Genomic DNA, 22756 nt, shown 5'->3' with positions numbered 1-22756 from the left:
AACATTATTTTGTCTGATATTTTTATTGAACTCTTGCAAACTACAAATTTGAACCCACCTATGTCTCGACATTTTTACTGGTATTCCTATGAAGATTCTGTGACTGTTTTGTGACTGTGTTTACCCGATTGAATTCTTATGGCCTCAGATTTCAAGATACTGGGCACTACCCAAGCGTTAGCAATGCGCATACCGAGAATAGTTCCATGGATTTCTGCCGACGAGCATCTCCAAGTGTATGACTGGTTATATGCTTCCGATCCTCATTTGAGGGCGCTTGGGGTAAAACGTGTGCGGATGTGGGCAAGCCGAGGCAAGGTCCCCCATGCGGTTGACAGCACTGCCACTTTTGTGGAATTGCAATTAAAGGATCGGGAGAGAGGCTGCTCAGCACTAGAACTACGTCTGATGTACTCAATGGCGTTTGTAAGGTAAGCCGCTTCCGATGTTAATTTTGGAGCATAGGCAAACATGCATGACCACATAATGAATTACCTCCATAGGTTTGTAAACGGCCTCGTCGATCCTCTCCAAAAGCGCGCCTTTGCCCAGTCAATATCAAGCATAGCAGATCGCCTTCGACTTCCCCACTGGTTCGTAGAACTGCGGCACGCAGCAACTCATGAACATATGCCTAGCCTCGAGGTACTGCGAAATGCTACTCACAAAGCTCTACTCTGGATACAAGACAATTACTGGGCAGAGGTGGAACGGAGTAGAGTCGAGGATGTGAAAATGGAGGATGAAAACGAAGAGGGAGAAAAGGAAGCTGTTAGAAAGGCAGTGAAGAAATATAAGGAAATAAGAAAGGGGCAGATTAAGGGTAGAGTATGGATGATGCCTTTCTGATTGCCAACAGAGTATTGACCTTTGACACCAACGCCTTCTGCAGAAAGAAGGGTAGAGACTAAGACAAAGACAAAGTCTAGCGTGGCGAAAGAAAAGCCGGACCCGATTGCCTCGACACTATCCGAAATCATTTCCGCAGCTAGAGAGCACTCACTAAGAGAAGCATTATTACCTGTTCTATTAGAAATTGGCCATCTGGTGCCTGTCTCAAAAAAGTAGGTACTACGTTGGCCTGTGCATCAGACTATAATAATCTCAAGCTCTATCCCACTCTATTGTAGAAAACGACCCTCCCCACCTGAATTTGATATATCCCCTGAATTATTAGAGCTCTGGCAGCCGCTTCTACAGAAATGTGATGAGACATGGAGTAGCTTTACGGAAGAATTGATACAAGTTATCCTAGAAAAACTTAGCAGTGCAGAAGGTATGTTTTTACGCCTTCTACTTTGCTCCTGGACTTTTGAAATTGAATAATTTTATTTCTGATGTTAGAAAACCTCTTTACATCCGCCACACAAGAAGTTGCAAAGAATGCAGAGCAGACAAGTTCTAGTTATATGTTTACACTGAGTAAATAATCGACTTTCTTTTATGGACCATCTCGGTAATAACCTTGCTATTGGCCACCTCACTAGCTGCCTGGTTAAAATATTTGCTACGATTATATTACGTCGAGAACAATGCCTCCATTCGACCAGACGATATCCTCGAGGCATGTCTACGACAACCTAATCTACAGTAAGCTGGGAATTCATCCCATTAGTTTCCTCCCACGATTCTAAAACTTATCTTGGACAATAGCACACGCGTAATTTTGCAGTGCATGGTCGAGTATGATCCTTCTCTAGGTGCTGAACTGTCACCATTTTTCCAATACATTGATAAGATGCTCTCCATTTTCCAAGTAAGAAGGCGCTATTATTTTCTTTTCGTTCGCTGAACATTTATACTCATGCTTGTAAACATTGATGCCTTGTTTATGTTTCGTTAGAATGCCAAGCAAAATGCTCAGAGTGTAAACTTGTCGGAAGAGGATTTTGAACAAGAGATAAAGTTATTGGAGATGCAACTTGAAAGCCAATCCAAAGAGCTATCAGAGGTAGTCATCCTTTGCTCATCCTCACCTCCCTCTTCTTCTTTCTTTAGAACCTTAGTGGAACTAATACCCTGATATCACCCATTACTATAGAATTCAAGATTGGTGCCTCAAGTTGAACCCGAAACACTCCCCAAGAATGTATCCGCCGTTTCCGACGTCTATCCATATGACCCTCAAGCATGGGCTGCATGCCCAATAGGCTATCTTCCAGGCAACATCATGCCCAACCTCGATCTTCCTATTGAGATTGATATGCCAGAAGAAGTGTGATAATAGAAAGCATGATGTGCATATTTTTTCTTTAAAAAAAGAAGCCCTAGTTTCCGCAATTTTTATTTTGATACATACCGAAAGGAAAAAGTAAACAGCTCAACCATAGGGAAAAGAAAAATCAAGATTACTCGAAAATGTATTACAAAACACAAGTTAGTTTAAAGAAAATATGCTTTTGTCTATACTGGCAGCTTCGTCCCAGCAATGCGATCAACAAACTACACACAACATAGAAAGTAAGCAAGGGATGAGGCTCATGCCAACTTCATGGCCAAAAACACATCTAGCAAACTTACCCTTGCAATGACAGGTAGATTAAGCAAATTGCCAATAATGGGCAGTCGACGCAAGAAACTGATAATAACCGGAAAGAAGTCACTGTGAATTAAACATCATTCATTAGCACACTGTATTTCATTGCCTAAACCGCTGGAATGCAAGGCGTCGTGCATACCCAAACAAATTCAAAAACCCAAAGCCCTCCACCAAGATTCCGATGATAGGCCATCTAATGAAAACAAGCAGGAATCCTGCGAAGAAACATATTGTCCCCCGGATCTTGTTGCGGCGCGTGAAAAAGATGAAGGTCTTTTGAAACCCTATGACAAGCGTTATACCCGCGAGGAAGAGGATCTACGAAAGGGATGGTTAGGATATAGAAACACCGGTTAATTGCATCTGAAACGGCAAGCGAGAGTCACAATGCTCACATTGCCGATGGCCAGTAGACCACCATCGAAAAACATAACCACGCCCATAAGCATGAAAAAGAGGCCAAAGGCTGTTAAGCCTACCCCGATTTCTTTAAGAGACCGACGGGGGAAAGGCGAGGAGGAAGAAGATTAGGATCGCGGTGAGATGGAGGCGAGATCAATCATTATATAGTTACTTTGCATATCTGACATCCAAGGCGCCATCTCGTCTATGCCGTGCTTTTTTTTTCTGGTGATTGTCTGAGATCCGCCCGTTTGGAATGCAACCTGATTGAAATCAAGTGGTCGTTGCGAAAACAGAAGGAGCCCAAACCAAACTTTTATTACACTTTGACTATGGAAATCTTGTCCAACTGCTATTGGGCCAATTTTCAATTATCTCACCATTATCCCCCCTCTCTCCCCCACGGCCATAGTGGAAGTAATAGCATATATTTCGATAAGTCGCCATCCTCGTGATGATAAAAATAATAATGATAATAGTATATTTCAACACCTTTATGCTTAATTATCAAATGCACTACTTTATAAGCATAGGAACTATATGTTTTTAAAGTTCCAGAAAAACTTCTTGTTTAAATGTATTGCGAAATCCATTGAAAACCTACACCGAAATGGAAAGGGGAACGGAATCAATAAAATGCCATTCAAGTGTCTCCCCCTTCTCTCCCCCTCCTCGGATATCACTTACCTTCTCGGTATCCCTGTCGCATCACCACCGAAACCATGAACACCTCAATCGGTCGGATCCCACGGTGGCCCACATTTCCCTTACCCGTCGTCTGGAACAAGCCTAGCTGCTCCCGCAGGTAATCCTCGGACACTGCACCCGAGGCGTCGATTTTGTTGCCCAGAATAAGGAAAGGCACGTCTTTGAGAGATTCATCGGCAAGGAGACTCTATTTCAACACAAGGAGTTCAGCCAAATGAGCCAAAGGGTCTACGTCATGGGCGCTTGCGTGTACTCACATCCAGCTCGAGTTTACTCTCTGGGAATCGCGATGGATCGGCTGCGTCTACCATGAACACTACGGCCGAGACCTCTGGGAAATAATCCTTCCAGATGCGGCGTGCTAATTAGGGAAAGCGGTGAGTATTTGGATAAGAATGCAGTTGGCCATGCGAGGATATCTCACCTTGAACGTGACCACCGAGATCAAAAGTGTTGAAACGGACCTTGCCGATAGTGAGCTCCTCCGAAGCTAATCACATGGGAATAAAAAAAATAAGTGAAAGATGAATAAAAGTAACTAGAATTCAGATATAATCCCCATTACTTGGATGTAAGGTGGGTTGCAACACCGCAAGGCGATCGTTTTTTAACATGTGTAAAAGAGTGGTTTTTCCTGCGTTATCGAGCCCAAGAAACAAGATCTTGGCGTTCTTGTTCACCAATCCTAATAGATGAATACAAGCATAGCAAAATTAACCATTAGAAAAAGGGACAGATGAGCGGATTTCTTGTATTAGTTTTGGCCACCAATAAGGGGGATATGGGGACATTTAAATAATCCTTTTTTTTCTGGCAAGCAATGTCTGTAACTCACCGAGAGTCGCTAGCACATCCCAAAACCAATTTACGATAAACATGGTCGTCTCTTGAATTCTCTCGTCTTTTTAGGCAAAATGTCCCAGGCGATCGTGATGGAAAAAAAAGGTGGCGATAATATTTTCACTCTCCGTGAGGTAGAAAATTAGAATTTTATAAATCTGATTCTAATCAGATTAATAGGAAATTGAAAATCACCCAGGCTAATGGATCTATAGTAAAATCAAGAGCAGACACTCTTTTAATTTCAATACTCATAGAAGGATTCCTCTATTTATCCGTTGATCATGGTGGTTTAAACTTAAACAATACTGAGAATCGCCGGTGAAAAAAGATTGGAACTGAACAATGAAAACATTTTGATCCATGAAGAGAATAGCCTCGTATGGAGGAAACCAAGCCTTAGTAATCTTGGCGCGGATGTATTTTCCAGTGTAGATGAAATAGGCTCGATAATTTTCAAGCATTTCATTGCATTCCCTCTCACATTATCCTAAAGCACGCCTTTTTGCCTTGCACCAAAGGCCAACAGATATCCTTCTCATACAACTCACAGGATGAAAAAACTTTGCAGCTTAGAGCCCCATCCTAACAATAGCCGAAGCGTCAGGTGCAATAGAATCAGCCAATACTCACTCAAATACAATTGTGTAGACATATTCTCATTGAAATACCGGATTTCCTCTGGTAAGTCAGGGAGAGGATGAAGGGAAGAGGAGGAGAGAGGAGAAGGAGAATAATGTTGACTCTTGGCTTGAATCCCGTTCCGGCAATCGGAATTTGAGTGTTTGAAATTTTCTCGGCGAGCCAATTCGATTTGATTTATAACGCGCACCTTATTTAATACTTGCTTTTGATTACCATTGCCGAACAATGGCCACTGTTAAATTATTTTCATTAGCCGTCCGTACCATTGCAAAGCCGATCGCCAGCTCCATCAAGAATCAGACAAAGCAGCATCCGAGATTCCGGAATTTCTGCGTCGGTGTTGCCCAGGTAATTGGGATAAACAACGGATTTCCCCCCCCTCCCTCCCCTGATAGAAGCTCAATGTCCCTGTTTAATCTCTGGACTAGACGATGCACCGGACTGAAATGAAATTAAAGATGAACTTTTTGGGTTACAAGAAGGAGCATATTCGCCCGCTCAGTGAGAATAAGTGAGCCACTCTGCATAATTGTTTGACTTGTGCCAATTTAATCTTGCCGAGATGACTTTTGTAGGGCTGTCGAGATGGGGGCGAATTTTATCTCGGAATCAATACTCTTCAGCGTGGCGGCGGGGCTCATACTTGCAGAAAATGCTAGGTAACGCGACGGCCCCATCCCAGCTCCCAGCTTATCTTCCTTTAATCCCTAATTTTCTCTACTTGTAGATCGCGGAAAGCTAACAAGGACCGCCGAAATCTTGTCAACGATAATATATACGTACTACAATCGCAGTCTGCCGAGCTCTCCGAAATGCTTCGAGCAACCCAGAAACAGTTTCAGCAGATATCGTCCGAGGTGAAGGATCTGCGCGAGGAGTATGAGGTGGTCAGAAAACTACTGAATGAGGTGCTCAATGCCAGTATGGGAATTAAGAATGGAGATAAGGGACATGAAGGCGGCTAGAATTTCTATTCTCTTTGTATTTTCGGTTATTGGTCAGACAATTTGTTTTATTTTCCTCTCTTTCCTTTTGGTTTATGTGTACCAACCTATATTTTATGCCTGCTGCTTTTTTATTTACCTGGTCACTGAGCAAAATAGAAACGACACAATATAGACACTCTATTTGCAGAAGCCGCCTCACGATTACGATACAATAAAGGGGAATGGTGGTGGATAATGATAACTGAGTACCACCCCTAACTACAACTACTCTAACCCTTCTATTTACCACACGCTGCCCCTCCAGTAGGAAGTGGGAGAGTATGGCGACAGTGCAACGCTTTCAATATTGCAGAGACGAGGTGGTTTCATTCACTTGGTGGCCACTCCACGCAACTCACATCTGTAGTATATTATCAAAAGGTTCAAGGGCTCCCCAATAAGCCATACGCATGTGGGCTTATCCCAGTCTATGATCCTGCTTGTGTTGCAACGGAGGAATCTCCGACTACACGAGATAGACCATTGCCACCACACTATACTCTATCGCTTCTGCGTTTGGCAAGAAAACAGCCTATAATTACCAGGCTGGAACTTCTGTTCATTTGTACTCCTGTCTATCTTTCATTCGTCTGCAAAGTTACCACTCGTCGTATGTTTCTTAGCCTCGGGAACCTGGATCACAGTTCTGATAAAAACAGATTAGGCGGCAGGGAGCCAGAGCACGGCCTGGGCAAGTAAAGGTGCTTTTTTTTTAAAGTTCGCCCAGTCTGCTTGGAATTCTATCTCAAACCATGTGTTAAGAATTATTTGGTCGATGGTGATTTATAATGAGAAAGTCCCCGAGCTTCATAGCCCAGACTACAGCGGCAAGTTTAACCAAATCCAGGAGATGTGATGATAGTGGCCGCTCCCGTGCTGAGGCCCGCCAGTTCAGACCGGCCAGCCGAAGTTCTAGCTTATCTGTAGAGCCCCCTAGAGAAAGCAGTCAGGGGGGCGTTGGATCGTTTAGTTTGAGATAAATTTGCGCATGTTTTAAAACGCAATCCAAGTGTTTGTAGCACTCGCTTGGAAAATGAATACAAGATCACCCACATCCAGGCCATGTGGTCTGGAGCAATACAAATTAAAAACATTGATGATATGAGGGTCCTATTCTGAGCTTCTTGTTGTGGCTGAAATGATGAAGAAGAGGGGATGTGGATGCCCATGGCTTCCGAGGCGCATCCATACATAGGGGATACCTGCCCTCACGCGCCTCCACCTATCCGATGAACTCGAAGCGCAGGATAGGTTTCAGGCCGCAGCATCGCAGTGCTGAGCTGTAGTATGGGTCTGAATCATCGTGCGCGCGGGAGGCTGGGGATGCCGTGATTGCAAGCGCATTGAGACTCCCCTCATTATGGCGGGGATGGCTGCAAAGTCCGCCGCATCCCTGTCCGATATGAGCGGCTTCGATCGAGTCGCCAGCTTGCGCTTCAATTTGCAGCCAGCCGGCCGCAAATTAATTATTGGAATGATTGGCATCGATGAGTAAAAATAGCAGTCTCCCCGCCCGCTCGCCCCTCGTGGGGGGCACAGGCGCTGTTTGAAACTGCAGGAGAGCTTGCCGCAATTGCCCATCTTTGCCGGCTAGCACGTTTTTTCAAAAACAAACTCGGCTCAGCATTTGGAGCACAGAGATGAGCTAGAGCAGGGGGCGGCTTGCGTGAAAGCGCGGAATGCCGCGCCCGCTGGAGCAAGAGGGGCGAGAGGAGGCGAGACGCCGCGTCGACGCGCGCCCTCGCTCTTCTCCACAGCCTTGCTTTCCTCTTCTCCGTCAAAACCACAAGCGCGCACCCTGCGTCTCGGCGAGGCAACCCCGCGTAGCCACGGACACCGCTCAGAGCCGCTTGCCGTGACATTTGGGCCCGCGCCCTGATAAACAAGCGCTTGGAGAGTGTCATCGAGCCCTCCATTTGGCAAAGGGGCACAAGGCGGCACAAACTCTGCAGCTTAGCAAGCTGCAACTTAGGTTAAAGTTGCCCAGCCAATGCGGTGGTGCATGGATCCGAACCTAGTTTTAGCAACTGCCGCTCCCGTGCATCACCCAGAGCCACCTTCTCGCTCGGCCGCCGAAGGGAACACGAGCGTGTGCCTTCCACCGCGTCGCTGAACTCAGGGCTCCCGCCCTAAAGCCAGACATGACAGCGGAGTGAGCGCAAATGACGTGAGCATGTCGACCATCCTCCATGTTTGACACAAAGACGCACTTCAGGTTCTCTTCGAGAGGATTACCAAGGATATTGATTATAAATAAAGATAAAAGACATAAAGGAACAGCTTTTGCATACTGAATCTGTTTCCCCTCCTTACACACAAAAAGATAGATCGGCACAGAGTGAAAGGAATTAAAGAATAGATAAAAAAGTTGTATATATATTTTTTCAAAGGCATAAAAAATATGTCGACAGAATAAAAAGCAAGGGGGAAACTAAATAAAAAAAAAAAATGCTTATTATTAGACTATCCTATAGAGAAAGCGGGTTATATAAAATGTTATTAAAAAAAATATAAGAAATATGTTTTTCTTGAGGGACATATTAATAATAGGGAAGGGGGAAGCAAAAATGCAAAGAAAATAAGATTAGGCGCGAGCCTCAACAACAGCAGCAGCCTCAGTAGCAGGCTTCTCGGGGGCGGCGGCTTCCTCGCTGGTTTCGGCGGGAGCAGCTTCGGCAGGAGCAGCGGCCTCAGCGGGAGCGGCCTCGTCTTCGGCCTTGGCAGCCTCTTCGGCCTTCTCCTCCGACTTCTTGCCCTCGGTCTTCTTGGCGATGGATTCGAAGAACTTGGTCAAACGACGTCCGAGCTGAGCGCCACCGGAGTGCTTGCCCTCCTCGGGTGCGGCAGCAGGAGCAGCGGCCTCCTCTCCCTCGGCAGCGGGCTTAGCAGCCTCGGCGGCGGGTTTTTCAGCAGGCTTTTCGGCGGGCTTCTTGAAGAACTTGCCAAGCAGGGGTTGCTTGTGCTTCTTCTCGGCAGCTTCGTCCTCGGACTTAGCGGCCTCACCTTCAGCAGGAGCGGCGGCCTCCTCGGTGGCGGGAGCAGGGGTCTCTTCGGTTGCGGGTGCAGCCTCTTCGCTCTCGGCAGCGGGCGTGGTCTCCTCAACGGCCTCGGGGCTGGTCGCCTCCTTCTTTTTGAAGAAGCGTCCAAAGTTGTCCACAAGCACGAGAGAGCGGCGCTTGACCTTCTCCTCCTTGGTGGCCTCAGCAGCAGGTGCCTCTTCCTTTGCGGCGGCTTCACCAGCGGCGGGCTCTTCGGCGGCAGGTGCAGCGGGGGCCTCCTCCTCGGCGGCTGGAGCAGCTTCTCCCTCCTGCTCCTCACCAATCTCCTCGGCGGGCTTCGCCTCGGCTTCGGTGCCCTTGCCCTTGCCCTTGCCAAACAACTTGAATGTGCCCACGAAGCTCAACGGACGGCTGGGCTTGCCAGTCGGGTGCTCCTCGGTCTTTGGAGCCTCAGCAGTCTCAGCGGCCTGCTCTCCTTCGGCCGGAGCGGCAGCCTCCTCGGCAGTCTCCTCCTTGGCAGCCTCGGCGGCAGGGGCGGCTTCAGGGGCAGTCTCGGTTGTCGGCGAGGTAGCGGCCTCCTTGTCCTTCTTGCCAAAGTTGAAGCTCAAGCCATTGAAGAAAGAGCGGCGCTTCGCCACCTTCTCGTCCTTGATCTCCTCGGCGGCCTCCTCACCCTCAGGCTTCTGCACACCCTCGGCCTCGGGCTCGCCCTCGTCGCCGGAGAACACGTCGGCCTCAGCAGGGGTGTCTGCGGTAGGCTTGGCAACCTGAAAAGCCTTGCGTTGGACTGAGGGAGTGGAGCAAAAAAAAAAGTGCGTTAGCCAGGGCGTTCCGGGCATGAGTCAAAGGCACAATCATAAACGGGGACTTACCAAGGTTAGTATAGACATTCTTGTACTCCTCAGACTCCTCGTCAATGGGGGCATCCTTAGCCTCAGCGATCTTAGTTTGAAGGGTCTGGACCCAAGCCTTAGCCTCCTTTGGCGAGGAAGCGGAAAATTCATAAGTCCGCTCCTTGGTAGTCAGCTTGAAGGCGTTGGCCTTGCCCTGCTCAACCTCGGCGTCACGCAGGTTGATAAGGCCGAGGGGAAGCGTCTCAGTCTCGGACTTGTACACGAAGAGGAATCCCTTACCACTCTGAGTGGCAGCAGCGAGGTTGGAGAACAGAGGCGCGTTGATTAGCTCGTAGCCGGAGAGTTTGGCAGCTTTAGCGATGGGGGCGACGGGAGTTTCAGCGGCAGCCTCGCCCTCAGCGGGGGCGGGAGCAGGCTTCTCGGTGGGGGAGAAAGAAGGCAGGGTGAACTTGCGGGCATTCTTGCGGTGGATGAGCTGAAGCTGCTCGATAGGGTATGCCTCCTCGCGGAAAGCGAAATAACGCTTTTGCCACAGGCGGAGGGGCTTCGGGCCACGGCGCTGCAAGTAGCCAGCCGTGATGGGTTCCACGGGCTCTTCCTCTTCCTTGGGTTGCTCCTCGGCCTCAGCAGGGGCCGCGGCATTGGCCTCCTCGGCCTGAGCAGGCGTTTCCTCGGTGGCGGCGGGCTGCTGGGCGGGTGTCTCGTTGGCGGCGGCGGCGGCGGCCTCAGCAGCGGGGGCGGGGGTCTCCTCCTTGGGGGGCTCTGTTACGGTCTTCTCCACGACGGGAGCGTCAGCAGCCACCTCCTGTTGGATAGTCTGATCTTGTTCGGTTGACATTATTAAGATGGGAATTATTAGTATTAAGAAAAAAGGCGAAAATGAAACTGAATGTATGAAATTAGGATAAAATCAGGCGTGAGGGGATGAGAGTTGCCCAGAGATGAAGAATGTGCAAGAAAATTAGGGTAGATTGCAAGAGATGATGGGCAAGCGCAGAAAAATGGTGCAAGAAGAAATGAGAAAAAAAAATGAGGAAAGAGGAAAAGAAGAAAAGCAAGCAGAACAAGAAAGAAGAGAGCCCAAATAAATGAGTTTTTATTTTTCAAGGGACCCGGCCAATCAGCGGCCACTTGCTGTAGCATTCATTTCCGCTCGTCATTCATTATCTTTGTCCCACATTCGGACGATAGCAAAAGGCGCGAGCTTTCAGGCAACCATCGATGCTTGCGGAACCGAAGGGTCCAAGAGAGCCGCGGTGTCACCGTGACTCTTGGAATCGAAAAAATAAGCTGTATGAAAAGCTCAGGCGGACTCACAGCTCCCGCGCACCAGCTGAAACACTCGCTAGAGCCCTCATGAGGCGCAATGGATCCTCTGGGTCGTCCTATTGCACCATACCCCGCCACCTCCCACATTACGCGACTCTTCGGTGATATTTGCTCTTTATTTGCTCACGAGTTCTTATAAAAGGAGATTTAATGGAAAGCAATAAGATAGAATAAAATAGAATAGAATAGAATAGAATAGAAAAGGATAGGATAGGATAGAATAGGAAGGGATAGGGTGGGATAGGTTGGGACAGAATAGGATTCGCTTGTATATTGTAGTTTATTGAAGGGGGAGAGAGGGGGAGGACGGGGGAACAGCAGGGCCATCAGACGCCGTAGCGCTCCAGGAAAAGCTTCCGCATCGCCTCCGGGATCCGACTCATATATTGTTCCCACCCCGCACCCATGGCTTGCTTGTACCCGTGCATGATTCCTTTGAGTTTCTCGTTCAACTCAGCTGACGGATTTTCCCAGCTCGCCACCGCATCGAACAGGTAGTCCATCCCTTTGGCAGCACCTTGTGGGTTCACCTGTATCATAGCGCACAACCCGAGGAATGCTGAATCCTTCTCGTTGTTCTCGCGCACGGCCCGCAACGCCCGGCACCTTATTTTCAAAGGATTGGGTTGAAGGGAGCAAAGGGTTAATACCTCTGACGATGGACTTGCCACCTATCCAAATGACGTCAGCATTCTTACCAGTGCTCAAAGAACACCTCGAGGTGAGGGGCGACCAGGTTCGGAGCGACATAACCAAGTCTCCCCAGGGCAATGGCCACATTTTCCGCCAACGTGGGTTGCAGCTGGTCATTGGTCATCAGTGGGACGAGGCGCTCGAGCATCGGCTGAATCCACGGCTGGATTTCTTGGCCTAAAAAAAGAACGAATGGAGGAGAGGAAAAAAAAGGGGGAAAATCACGCGGTCAGTATCCTCAGGAATAAAAGATTCTAAGGGGTGAGCCCAAGTCACTGACCCCATTGCAATGCAATTTCGCCGCCGGCCCAGGCCGCATTGTTGACCACGGAGCTGTGCTCCGCTTTAGGATCGATTTGATCCACTAGCCATGGCATCCATGTCGTGAGGTAAGGCTGGATATGCCCGAAACAGGATATGGCCAGATCACCCACGAGAGCATACGCTGATTGCCGAACTTCCGCCACAGGATCCTAAGAAAACGAAAGAAGATGAATCGCCCCGACTCCAAAAGAGTTCTTGAACCGACGTCGAGGGTCAACTCCGTCCCTCTGCTTACCGTAAGGCAAACATTCAACAGCGATAATAAAGGCGGCTGGCTTTGAGATACAAGGCTTTCGATGCTTGTGTTGAGGGCCTGTGCCAGGGCGCTCAACAGGTCTAAGGCCACCACCATGAAATCCTTATCCGGCTCCTCGACGGCCTGCGGGTTTTGCTTGTGCATCTGGTCCTGCACTAGAGTGGAATGCACAAGCTTGATACACCTGTGGAAGACGGGGGGCGAAAATGGCTGGAATCCTAGGCCAAGGGCGGTGGCAATGGCAGTGAAGCATTCGAGCAACGGGAAGAGATCTGTATCATCGTCGGGAAGCATCTGCCATCTCTCGATCAGGGGTGGCATCAATAGCTCCACGTATTCTTTCTTGTTGAGTGCCTCGCCCACCGAGTCGGCGAGGGTGCCAATCGCATCATAGAGGATAAGGAGGTTCTTGTGTTGATATTTGTTGAATGCGAACACAAGTGTGCGCAGAATCGGGTCAAGATATGGCACCAGTTTCTCAAGTGCTTCCTCCTCCAGCGTTGCAAACGCGCTGCACCCGGCCTCTTGTACACGCTTGTTGTTATCGAGAATCATGCGAAGCAGATTCTGGAGCAGAGGCTCGAAAAATTTCTGGCGCGTTTCAGGAGTGGCTGTCTGAGCAACACACCAGCGGGAGTAGCGACCAAGTGTCCAGCAGGCAATAGACCGTACAAGGGGCTAGTTGTCAAAAGAGGAAGGGAAGAGGAGGAGGGGGGAGGAGAGAGGAATAGATTATTAGATGTTAACCCAGCCAAATGAAATCATAACCTACCTTGGGGTCCGACAGTGACTGTAAAAGATAGGGGACTAAATCAGGCAAGTGTGCCTCTACTCCAGACATACACCCATCTGCCACCGCACCTAGGGCAAGGATACCACATTCCCTGTGTTTCCAGTCACTACTGAACAGCTCCTCTTTCAAAAGTGGCAAAAGCGTCTCCAAAATATCGTTGTGGAAAACGGTGGCGAACACATCTAGTGCGGCCGCGGAGCATTTGCGAAGATTCCATTCAGCATCGAAATCATCCTCATCCTCGTCGTCAAAATCGTCGTCCACGTCATCGTCGTCCTCCTCACCCTCCTCGCGGTGCGATGGGTGTTCTCCGCCGGTCGTGTCTGCCCCCTCTACATGCTCGTGCCCATGGGTTTTGGCGCGATGGTGCCGGGGTTTAATGTCTTCTGCACGATCTGGCACGTTGGCATCGTCATCGTCATCCCCACCTAGCATGGCAATGTCCATATCTGTATAGACCATCCCCTTAAGGAGTACGGGAATCACCCGTGGGAGGAATGGGCGCAGCTGCTCGCGCATCTCCTCCTGCTCGGCAATGGCCAACCAGAACTCGCATGCCTCTAGTGCAACCTGTTCGTCGGCGTCTTGGGTGGAAAAGAGCATGTACTCCACGACATTGCCGAGCTCGGGCGCCAATTTGTCAGGTCGCATCTCGATGAGCCCTACGAGAGCTTGACACACCTGAACTCGCACCTCAGAGCTTGGGTCGGTGGCCCGTTTGAAGAGGCCCGCCACGTAAGCATCCATGTGTACGGCTAAAGACTGTGACCCGACGTATATAAACTGATTGACGCTGCGCAGGGCAAGTACCCGAGTTTTCTCGTGCGGTGAATCGAAAAATGAAATGAATTTAGGAATCATGAAGTTGAGAGGGCGCACGCCGTCAAACTCTTGATCAAGCTCCCGCGTAGAGTCCTCGCAGATTTTTTGTAATGCGCCCAGAGCACCCTACATTGCAGGAAAATTCAGCAAACTGCAGAGGCCCGGGTAGATCTAAAGCTTTGACGCCGGAGCAGTACTCACCTCTACCACATTGACATCGGGACTGTCTAGCATGGCCATCAGCGTGTTAAGCGCCTGGGGCCAATTAGTAATGCCCACGCGTGCCAAAAGCGTAGTTATTACGATGCCAACGGTTCCCCGAATGGTGGGATCGGGATCACCGACCGCTTGCAAACTTGTTGCTTTGACGTACTCAAGGACATCAGGTTGAAGCTCTTGTGCGAAATGCTTGATGTTGTTTTTCAGTAGTAGCCCAGCGACGGCACGCGTTGAAGAATCCTCTTGCGTTAGATTGGCAAGGATATAGATAAGATAGCAGCTATAGTCAGGAATTTTATTGAACATGTCGAGTCTCTATAGCATAAAAGCCCATGCCATCAAAGAGGTAGATCCGTTAGCCATTTCGAAAATTTTGAGTTTTGGGTGGAACAGATGCCTTGAGAGCGAGGTATCCTAAAGGCTCCCGAAAAGACTCCCGAGCTTTGCACATACCTGCTGCACTTCATTCTGTCGCTCATTGGATGGTGCCACCGCTAGGTTTAGCAGTTGCAGCAGCTCCGTTAGACCTTGTTGCTGTGGTTGCCAGGCCATTCTTCTAGCAGTATTCGTGTTTACAAAAGCCAACTAACGAAGCGCTTGCTCACAAACGAACAGACAAGTTTATCTATGCAACTAACGGCACACCAGCGCCAATTATGATGAACGCGGAAACGAGGAGAAAAAAAAACAATGAACTCACTCGTCGTCGATTGTTGACGGAGTCTGATTTTTTTGTTGTTCTTTGAGGCGCAGCACTCTGCTCTATCGACTTGATGCACCCCAACTTTCTCCATGAAATTTTACTCAATATGTCCAACACACATACATACATACATATATGTATATTTCACCTAAGGGGAAAAAATAAAATACAAGGTTTTGTCGAAGACACGTAGCAAATGCCTGGAATGAGAACAGGCATAATAACTAAGTTTGTACCTCTCTTTCATGTACATTTTTTCTTATTTTTATCGAGTTTGTACAAGCCTAAGCAACTTCCTGGAGAGCCAGGGAGGCAGTCTCATACAGGAGGTATCTCCGGAGTCAAAAGGACAAATTTCGCATACGGATTCGCTGCTGGATGTCAAGGAGCGTGATCAGAGAAGAGTCTACGCCCTGCTTCTTGCCCGCCTTGAATTTCACGCTTTCTGGGGGTCGTTTCACAAAGAAACCTCTTCGATCCGTTAAATATCGGCGACGGGCATTGATAAACCAGTTGTTGATCTGCTGAAGGGTGAGGTTGGTGTCGTGGGCAAACTTCATTTTTTCCTCGGCAGAGGGATAAGGATGGTCTCGGTGCTCCCAAAGCCAGGCGCGTAGATAAGCCGTGGTTGACCGCGGAAGTACGCGGCGACTTTTGCAAGGGGCGTCGACCATCCCATGAATAGGATGGGAAAACTCGGGAGACACTGATTTGGAGTGAAGGTAGACGAGTTCGGACTCTCTTTTGTGCATTTCATAACCTACCAAAGCAAAAGCATGGTTAATTGTTTCGATGTAGGGATGTATTCGAAGTCGCAGCCAACGCACTAATGACCCGCCCCCACATCAAACTATTCTCATAGATCATGTTCGCCACCTTTTGCTTATGCCAGCTTATAAACTCTTCCGGCAGCAGCATCACGTTATTCCTCGCCTTGCACATGTCTAGCTTGCCATTGTCATCTTCATCATAAAAGAAGACGATAGGCGTAAAGCTTTTTTTCTAGAGGAAATATTAGTGGTAAATTGAATGAGAAGAGGGAAAATAAACCTCGATAGGAATATTAGAATAAACCTTTTGGATATATGGGATGGCCATATAAACTAACCCGTTTTGAAGGAGTGTTCAACACGCGCCTAATTGGGAGATTTGGAGACGGAATATTTACAGGTGAAGGGGGCCGTTATTTTGGAAAAAGAATAAAGGAGAAAAAGGGGGTGGGGAAAAGGAGGAAGAGGGCCCGAGGTCATCTAAAAGGAGATTAAAAGCCTTCCCAACACAACTCACAAAGTCTATATTTCATGGACCATAATCTTAAATCTAAAATAAAACACACACCTTGTGCCTCTTGTTGTGATTGACATCATCTTGACACCTAAGAAACAATTGGGTTCCATGTGACTCTGCCACTTAAGCCTCCTCCAGTCCCCAGCGTGCGAACTAGATTATACTTTGCGTAGAGTCATGCTACCAGCTATCGGCCAGGATCAAACTATAGATCGGGCAATCCACTCATGATTGAACGAGGCCGGAGGTTAGTTCAGTTGATGAGATTCCATTTCTGCTCTTGGAGGCAAAATTTTTTGGGTGTGTTCTACTTGTCAAAATCAAGTTCAAGTTCTCAATAGGCTCTGACCGGGTGTAATAGAATCATCGTGATCATAGCTTAGGCTTACCTCACCCAAATACGCAATCCAAAAATTCCCAAATCACCCGGTCACCCTTAATAAGCTCCAAGGGAAAAACCATCTTCACCTGACCTTGCAAGCTAACAACTTGCCAAGTTTCTTCAACCTTGTATTGATATGCTTTTTTTTTGGGCGAATGGTCTTATGATTTTAAAACAATCCTTCCTTATGAACTAGCTTTTTCGTGTCCATTCTTTATCCTGCGTGCATTTTGACTGTGAAATGCATATAGCAAAGAAATTAAATTACAGTGTTTATTGTTGGGTTGATCGTAAAAAAAATAAATAAATAAAAGTAAAGAGAAAGGAAAAGAAACAAGAAGAAAAAAAATTAGCCTTTTGATTACCGATTTGAAAGATAAAATAAATTCAATTCAATTACAATAAACAAGATCTCCAGTCTCCCATTGTTGAAGGAACAAATGCAAATGAAAATTAAGCATAACTTAAAAGGGGCTTGCCATTACACTGATAATGGACTCGTGGGCAGAGGGCTTGTGGGTGACAGCGTTCGTGGGGACAGCCGATCCACAAACATGGACTGAGACGCTAAAGGAAGAGGTTGAGGCCTCTTACGGTGAGATTTCATCGCTTGTTTATGCAAGGAAGTGGACGAAGCAGAGGGTCGAAGTGTCCTTAGTACACCAGCCTTGCGTGCCCGTCGCCGTGCCAAATAGCCAACCTCATCCGCTTCTAGCTCATCTTCTTCATACTCATCCATTGTGGAGTACACGCTTTGCCCGTGTACATCTCCCAAAAATGCATCGACTCGGTTCGACGGCTCGGCTTGCCAAAATTTGCGAGAAAGATTAACCAGGCTCCAGTTACGGCGTTCGAGGGACATCTCCATCTGCTTGCCACCGGTGCGTACCGCTTGCCCTAACGCTGCAAATTTGCTCATGATTTTATTCAATTTGCGCTTTCCGGCCCCGGATGTGACTGATCCTGCGGTGGAAGTGGCAAGAGAGGTGATGCTACTGGCAAAAGAGGTACGGCGTCGTGGTCTGCGCGAGCGATGCATGGGATTTGGATTGGGGCTGGATTCTTCGCCGTAAGGAGTCACCGTAGCATTCAATATTCTAGAGTTACGCTTTTCGGCTGCAGAAAGGGTGTGGCCCATGGTTGAGTGGCCGTATTTTCGGCGGACAGAATTCGTGCGCGAAATACGACGCTTCACTGCAGGATTAGCGGAGCTCGTACGGGCGGGAAGCTGTTGCATGTTGCGATGTGCCCTGGCACGCAATCTTGCCAAATGCTCGGGGTCCTTGGGAGGAGGCGGCGGAGGAACTTCTGCAATGGGGTCCTCTTGAGGTGCCGTTGGAGAGAGTGGGCGTTGTTTGGAGAGAGAATTGCGCTTCAGCTGTTGCTGACTTCTCGACGAGTTCACTGCATCCTCGGATTCGACCCACGACATCCAAGCCTGATTCTTTTCGTCCCCTGAGACACAGATCTCCGGAAGCAGCGACAGTTCCGCGAGATTTTTATCATCCTTCTTGTCAGCACTATCGCGCTGTTTTGATTTTGCACTCGTTGGCTCGTGTTTCTGCTCCTTTACTTCTTGTTCAGCCTTCTTTCTCACCTCATTCTCTTCCACTTTATCAAGCTGTTTCCCGCTTTCGCCGGTATCCATGGCTTCCATCCAAACTAACCAGTCATTTTCTTTTTCGCTTTCACCAAATATGCGAATTTCTGGTAGCTTGGGCAACTCTAATGGCACTTGGGTGCTTTCAATGTTCGTTTCAGATCTAGCTGTACTCTCTGCGTCTGCCTTTTCTTTGTCATAAGCTATCTGGAATGCACTAGAAAACTCGCCAATTGAGGCTCCGGAAGGCCGTCTCTCTGTGATAGCTGACCGTCTAAAGTCGACCATCATTTCACTTGTTCGTGTTTTGCGAGAGGAGTTTCTCTTTGCACGGATGGATGCGGCTACTCGAATCGCTGTATCCAGATTAGTAGGTGCATGGTTGGTAATCTCGGGCAACGACTTAAGCGTGTTGGAACTCATGGTCGAAGAGTAGGAGTGCGATGAGAATCGAGACAAATTGGGGAAACATGGAATGCCTGTGCAAGAGATGCCCAATGGACTAGGGAGGTCAGGGTCAATCTTGTCAATACTGACACTTCGCTGCTTCATTGATTTCTGCAACTCCCTTCGCACTTCAGAGCTGATTCTACGCTCCAGCTCGCCATCGCTGGTCATCCTTCCGGCCGCTTTTGCTGCTGCCACAGCGGCATCGGCAACTGCCATCCGCTCAGAGAGACTGAGTTCTCTCCACCGAGAATCAATATCAACATTAAACTTCATGTCAAAGAGATTATTCAGGTCGAAATCCAAGGTAGGCGCGGAATCATTCGCACCTCCAGTGCTCTTGCGCCTGTTCAAGAAGTCGTGGCCTTGATCTGCGCGGGCGATTGCGGCGACTATCTCATCTTGAAGACTAGGGATCGGTGGGAGCTCCTTGGAGTTAAGATATGATTTTCGGAACGTCTTTTGTCGACACGGGACTTCGTCTTCCACCTCCATTTCATTTGCTCTTTCTGACGCTTGTTCCAACGGTGCTGGCGGACCCATGTCGCCCTGAAACATCACATTACATAAATTCCTAAGAAAAGGAAGTTCTAGATCGAGAACCGAAGAGGTGCGTTGTGCGGATAAGGATCGTGGGGATGTTGGAGAAGACGAGTGGTTAGTCGAAATGGAGGGCGGTGAAAAAGTGGGTGAGTTGGGGGCCGAGTTAAAGGACAAAGGAGAGCTGGGTGAGTCAGGCGGAGTGGTCGGTTTTTTTGCTGCCGTGAGAAGATTTAGTGCGGTATGATTATCTTTGGGTGGGTAGAGGGTAATGGACCTGGTTGATTGTGAAACCTTTGGTGTCTTGGACTCGGGCGAAAGAGGGCCTGCAGAAGTTATATTTACTGAGGGTTGTTGCGTCGACAAAGCTTCTGGCTTTGCATGCGATTCCATCGGATGAATTACCACGGTTCGATGAGATGGCATTTTTGGATTCATATTCTGGATAATCTGTGCAAGAAGTGCAATGTCAGCTTTTTGGCCGGAGACCTCAGCATCTTGAAGCTTGGTGGAGATTGCTGAATCTTCTGTTTCCTCTGGTTCGGCGGGTTCAGACTTATCAGCTGACGCCGGAGATGACGGTGGGATATCAGGCAGGGGGCAATGGGGGGGTGCGTATCGTGTATTTTCTTCTTTTCCTGGCGCTTCTTTGGTATTGTTGTTAGAGTTGGTGCTACTTCTGCAAGTGTCAAATTGAATTTGCCGTGCCATTCCCCATAAGACCTCATACTCGTCATCCTCCTCATCGTCCATCTCACCCTCATTTCCTGCCTCTTTCTCTTCCTCTTGGATATCTTCCTCAATATCATCCCTCTCCGTCCCTTCTTCTTTGTCGAAATCAATCTCTCCAACACTGAGAAAATATCTTGCGATTTCCGCACTACTCATCGGCCGATGTGGGTCTGAGTTTGCTCGTTCAAATTCCAACTGCATTAATTGTCTGCGCTGTTCGTAGGCTATCGCAAACTCGTTAATGATATCCTCAATGTTGCTGTCGACCGGTATCACCATAGCTTCTTCTCCTACAAATCGCCAAGTCCTCAACGGGGTACCAAAGGTAAAAAAGTGTGGGAGTGAATACGTTGCATTAAGGAAACCTTTAGTTAAGAGGCGCCGGCGCATACTGTCTGACGTTGGAGGAGAGCACGCTAACTGGGCAAGTTTGTAGTTGGTGAGAAGGATTATATATTCTATAGAGGTGGCAGAGAGGTGCTTCTCCCGACGTGTGAAGGAGTGGTGAGCGCCTGGGTAGGCACTTGGTGGTGGGAGGGAGCTCTGATAGTCATAGTCAGAAGAGTCTTCGTCGTCTTCACGCTCATAAAGGAGGTCAAGTGTCACTGGAAGAGTACGCTCATAAACCGTGCTACCGGAGGCCATATCTCAAAAACACAATATAGAAAGAGTTGTCAGCATTCAACGAAGACTTGCAGGTCAACAAGTGTGGACAGGATACCTTTTCAAAGGGGTGTTATTATTAAGTGAAGGGTAAAGGGTAGAAAAGAGAGTGAAATAAAAGGGTTCTAAACAGCAAGCTAGACTAACCGAAAGCGGAAAAGACGAAATTAAAGATGGACAAGGTATACTACAAAGATATTAGAAGCTTGAAGGGAGAGAGGAAATAAATATAAGTTGGGTTTCGGGGGAATACCACTTCACTGATGATTAGACTAATTGAATCATGAAATAATTTCGAAAGAATGAGATGAGATGACAAAGAGAGGAAAGGCAAAATATTAAATGGAATAGGCCATAAAATGAGTCCGTACCCGAAGGAGATATAAAGTTTTTTCAAACCAAACATATAAAATAAATTTACAGAGTTCATTTGCACCGATCGATTGGCCAAGTTTGGCACAGAGTAATTCCTTGTCCCCTCCTGACTTGTGTCTAACTAGCTGAAATCTAGGCGCACGGCCCAGCTCTTGTCAATGTTGCACTATATTATTCTCCCCTCTATTGAACTGGTTGCCTGTTAATTGAATTTTAAAACGATCAATGGCCGATCACAGGCTAGAAAGCCTGCGCGCTTATACCGTCTCGAATTTCCTCTTACATAAAACCTTCGAAGAAGGACCCACCAAGCCACCCTAGTCGTCGAGAAATCTCCCAGTGGGCCCCCTCTCTACCCATCTGAACTTTGAACCCCCTCGAGAAATTGTAGAAAAAAAATCGTATCTTTGATATCTGTTTCAAGGTATTTTTTTCTTCTTATGTAATGATAGTCATTTAACCTTTTGTTTGTGTCTAGTTGGCTCTCACTTCATTTGCACGTGAATTAAGCCCCCTATTATTATCCAATAGAGAATCCGACTGCCCTAAGTCGCAGATGCGATAAAAGACGTTCCCAAAGCTCTAATTGTGTTGTTAAAGAAAAATAGAGAATAATATATAGAGAAAATAGGATACATAAAAAAAAGAACAAACAAAAACAAATCCTCTTTCTCAAATTTTCGCGAAAGCAAACAGATCTAGAGCTCTAATCTTTCTTTTGCGGTTTACGAGCTATTTTCAGAATTAGAACATTAGCCGTCAACAATAACTCTACTATCGTGGATCCCCCTGAGATAGTAACTTACTTCCATATTTTGACCGCGAATTCACTCTATTTGGTACACCTTGTAAATCCATTGTTCCTCTCACAAGATGATAACGTACACCGGGCAAGTCCGGTACTCTTCCTCCTCTAACCAGCACTACTGAATGCTCCTGCAAATTATGGCCTTCGCCGGGAATATAGGCAAGAACCACCTTGCCGTTAGACAGCTTCACACGAGCCACCTTACGCTGGGCAGAGTTGGGCTTTTTCGGTTTAGTGGTGTAGACCTTATTGCACACTCCTTTTTTCTGATAACAGCGGTCAAGAGCTGGAGATTTGGAGGGCTTCCGAGTGGATTTACGCATTTTGCGAATGACTTGATTGAGTGTTGCCATAGTGGCCTGCTGTTGATGGTAGGGGGAAGGATTCATGGAATTGGCGCGGGATAAAGATGTAAGGATGTTGGCGGCAATTGAAGTAGGGCGGTTGAAAGTGCTAAGTGAATGCTTTTGGCATGTCAGTGATCGATTTGCCCATGCCTTAGTAGGTGAGGCAAGCGTGATCCGGGGAGCAAATACACGCAGTGATATTCTCGAAAACATCGCACTGAATGATCTAGTTGTATTATGTTTGCAACTTACTAGACTGTTTTTCTTCAATAGAAAACATAATTTCGTCACTACTGCGCCTCAATCGCGCCGTCTGACATTCAATTATTATATGCTCATGATTTTGTGATCCATTAATATAAAATCGTAAAGGAGTCTCGTGTTTTTTTTTCTTCACGAATAGCTCGTCATTATAGCGAAGGCATTTATATCAAGCTCTGCATGTTTGTCATCTTTATGGAAA

The 22756-nt window shown here is 47.6% G+C and overlaps 11 protein-coding genes across 11 annotated transcripts; 2 read left to right on the top strand and 9 right to left on the bottom strand.

Moving 5' to 3' along the window:
- Positions 1 to 138: 138 nt before the first annotated feature.
- VTP21DRAFT_4468 (uncharacterized protein) lies at positions 139 to 2221 on the top strand (the record flags this gene model as incomplete). The annotated part of the gene is made up of 9 exons (XM_069394882.1): positions 139 to 431; positions 504 to 823; positions 893 to 1064; positions 1131 to 1276; positions 1345 to 1422; positions 1488 to 1590; positions 1654 to 1756; positions 1844 to 1951; positions 2042 to 2221. 9 exons carry the CDS (start codon positions 139 to 141, stop codon positions 2219 to 2221), a joined length of 1503 nt encoding a protein of 500 aa, XP_069256076.1.
- A 182-nt stretch (positions 2222 to 2403) lies between these two features.
- Positions 2404 to 3351, bottom strand: VTP21DRAFT_4467 (uncharacterized protein; the record flags this gene model as incomplete). Its single annotated transcript, XM_069394881.1, has 6 exons — positions 2404 to 2442; positions 2521 to 2602; positions 2679 to 2857; positions 2935 to 3026; positions 3114 to 3204; positions 3322 to 3351. 6 exons carry the CDS (start codon positions 3349 to 3351, stop codon positions 2404 to 2406), a joined length of 513 nt encoding a protein of 170 aa, XP_069256075.1.
- A 161-nt stretch (positions 3352 to 3512) lies between these two features.
- Positions 3513 to 4527, bottom strand: VTP21DRAFT_4466 (uncharacterized protein; the record flags this gene model as incomplete). Its single annotated transcript, XM_069394880.1, has 6 exons — positions 3513 to 3541; positions 3629 to 3836; positions 3907 to 4010; positions 4074 to 4139; positions 4215 to 4334; positions 4485 to 4527. The coding sequence occupies 6 exons, from the start codon at positions 4525 to 4527 to the stop codon at positions 3513 to 3515; spliced, it is 570 nt and encodes a 189-aa protein (XP_069256074.1).
- An 832-nt stretch (positions 4528 to 5359) lies between these two features.
- VTP21DRAFT_4465 (uncharacterized protein) lies at positions 5360 to 6099 on the top strand (the record flags this gene model as incomplete). Its single annotated transcript, XM_069394879.1, has 4 exons — positions 5360 to 5482; positions 5563 to 5645; positions 5710 to 5793; positions 5862 to 6099. 4 exons carry the CDS (start codon positions 5360 to 5362, stop codon positions 6097 to 6099), a joined length of 528 nt encoding a protein of 175 aa, XP_069256073.1.
- Positions 6100 to 7374: 1275 nt separating this feature from the next.
- VTP21DRAFT_4464 (uncharacterized protein) lies at positions 7375 to 7701 on the bottom strand (the record flags this gene model as incomplete). Its single annotated transcript, XM_069394878.1, has 1 exon — positions 7375 to 7701. One exon carries the CDS (start codon positions 7699 to 7701, stop codon positions 7375 to 7377), a length of 327 nt encoding a protein of 108 aa, XP_069256072.1.
- Positions 7702 to 7740: 39 nt separating this feature from the next.
- Positions 7741 to 8311, bottom strand: VTP21DRAFT_4463 (uncharacterized protein; the record flags this gene model as incomplete). The annotated part of the gene is made up of 2 exons (XM_069394877.1): positions 7741 to 8066; positions 8149 to 8311. The coding sequence occupies 2 exons, from the start codon at positions 8309 to 8311 to the stop codon at positions 7741 to 7743; spliced, it is 489 nt and encodes a 162-aa protein (XP_069256071.1).
- A 393-nt stretch (positions 8312 to 8704) lies between these two features.
- Positions 8705 to 10811, bottom strand: VTP21DRAFT_4462 (uncharacterized protein; the record flags this gene model as incomplete). The annotated part of the gene is made up of 2 exons (XM_069394876.1): positions 8705 to 9906; positions 9992 to 10811. The coding sequence occupies 2 exons, from the start codon at positions 10809 to 10811 to the stop codon at positions 8705 to 8707; spliced, it is 2022 nt and encodes a 673-aa protein (XP_069256070.1).
- An 817-nt stretch (positions 10812 to 11628) lies between these two features.
- VTP21DRAFT_4461 (uncharacterized protein) lies at positions 11629 to 14961 on the bottom strand (the record flags this gene model as incomplete). The annotated part of the gene is made up of 7 exons (XM_069394875.1): positions 11629 to 11908; positions 12001 to 12172; positions 12276 to 12468; positions 12555 to 13253; positions 13348 to 14316; positions 14392 to 14724; positions 14863 to 14961. 7 exons carry the CDS (start codon positions 14959 to 14961, stop codon positions 11629 to 11631), a joined length of 2745 nt encoding a protein of 914 aa, XP_069256069.1.
- A 492-nt stretch (positions 14962 to 15453) lies between these two features.
- VTP21DRAFT_4460 (uncharacterized protein) lies at positions 15454 to 16210 on the bottom strand (the record flags this gene model as incomplete). Its single annotated transcript, XM_069394874.1, has 3 exons — positions 15454 to 15872; positions 15940 to 16114; positions 16187 to 16210. 3 exons carry the CDS (start codon positions 16208 to 16210, stop codon positions 15454 to 15456), a joined length of 618 nt encoding a protein of 205 aa, XP_069256068.1.
- Positions 16211 to 17262: 1052 nt separating this feature from the next.
- On the bottom strand, positions 17263 to 20745 carry VTP21DRAFT_4459 (uncharacterized protein; the record flags this gene model as incomplete). The annotated part of the gene is made up of 1 exon (XM_069394872.1): positions 17263 to 20745. One exon carries the CDS (start codon positions 20743 to 20745, stop codon positions 17263 to 17265), a length of 3483 nt encoding a protein of 1160 aa, XP_069256067.1.
- A 1099-nt stretch (positions 20746 to 21844) lies between these two features.
- VTP21DRAFT_4458 (mitochondrial 37S ribosomal protein uS12m) lies at positions 21845 to 22506 on the bottom strand (the record flags this gene model as incomplete). Its single annotated transcript, XM_069394871.1, has 2 exons — positions 21845 to 21870; positions 21945 to 22506. 2 exons carry the CDS (start codon positions 22504 to 22506, stop codon positions 21845 to 21847), a joined length of 588 nt encoding a protein of 195 aa, XP_069256066.1.
- Positions 22507 to 22756: the final 250 nt, after the last annotated feature.

Source organism: Calcarisporiella thermophila (assembly GCF_041956535.1).
Source record: "Calcarisporiella thermophila strain CBS 279.70 unplaced genomic scaffold VTP21scaffold_2, whole genome shotgun sequence".
NCBI classification, from domain to species: Eukaryota; Fungi; Calcarisporiellomycota; class Calcarisporiellomycetes; order Calcarisporiellales; family Calcarisporiellaceae; genus Calcarisporiella; species Calcarisporiella thermophila.
This window is presented reverse-complemented; position numbering and strand designations above follow the sequence as displayed.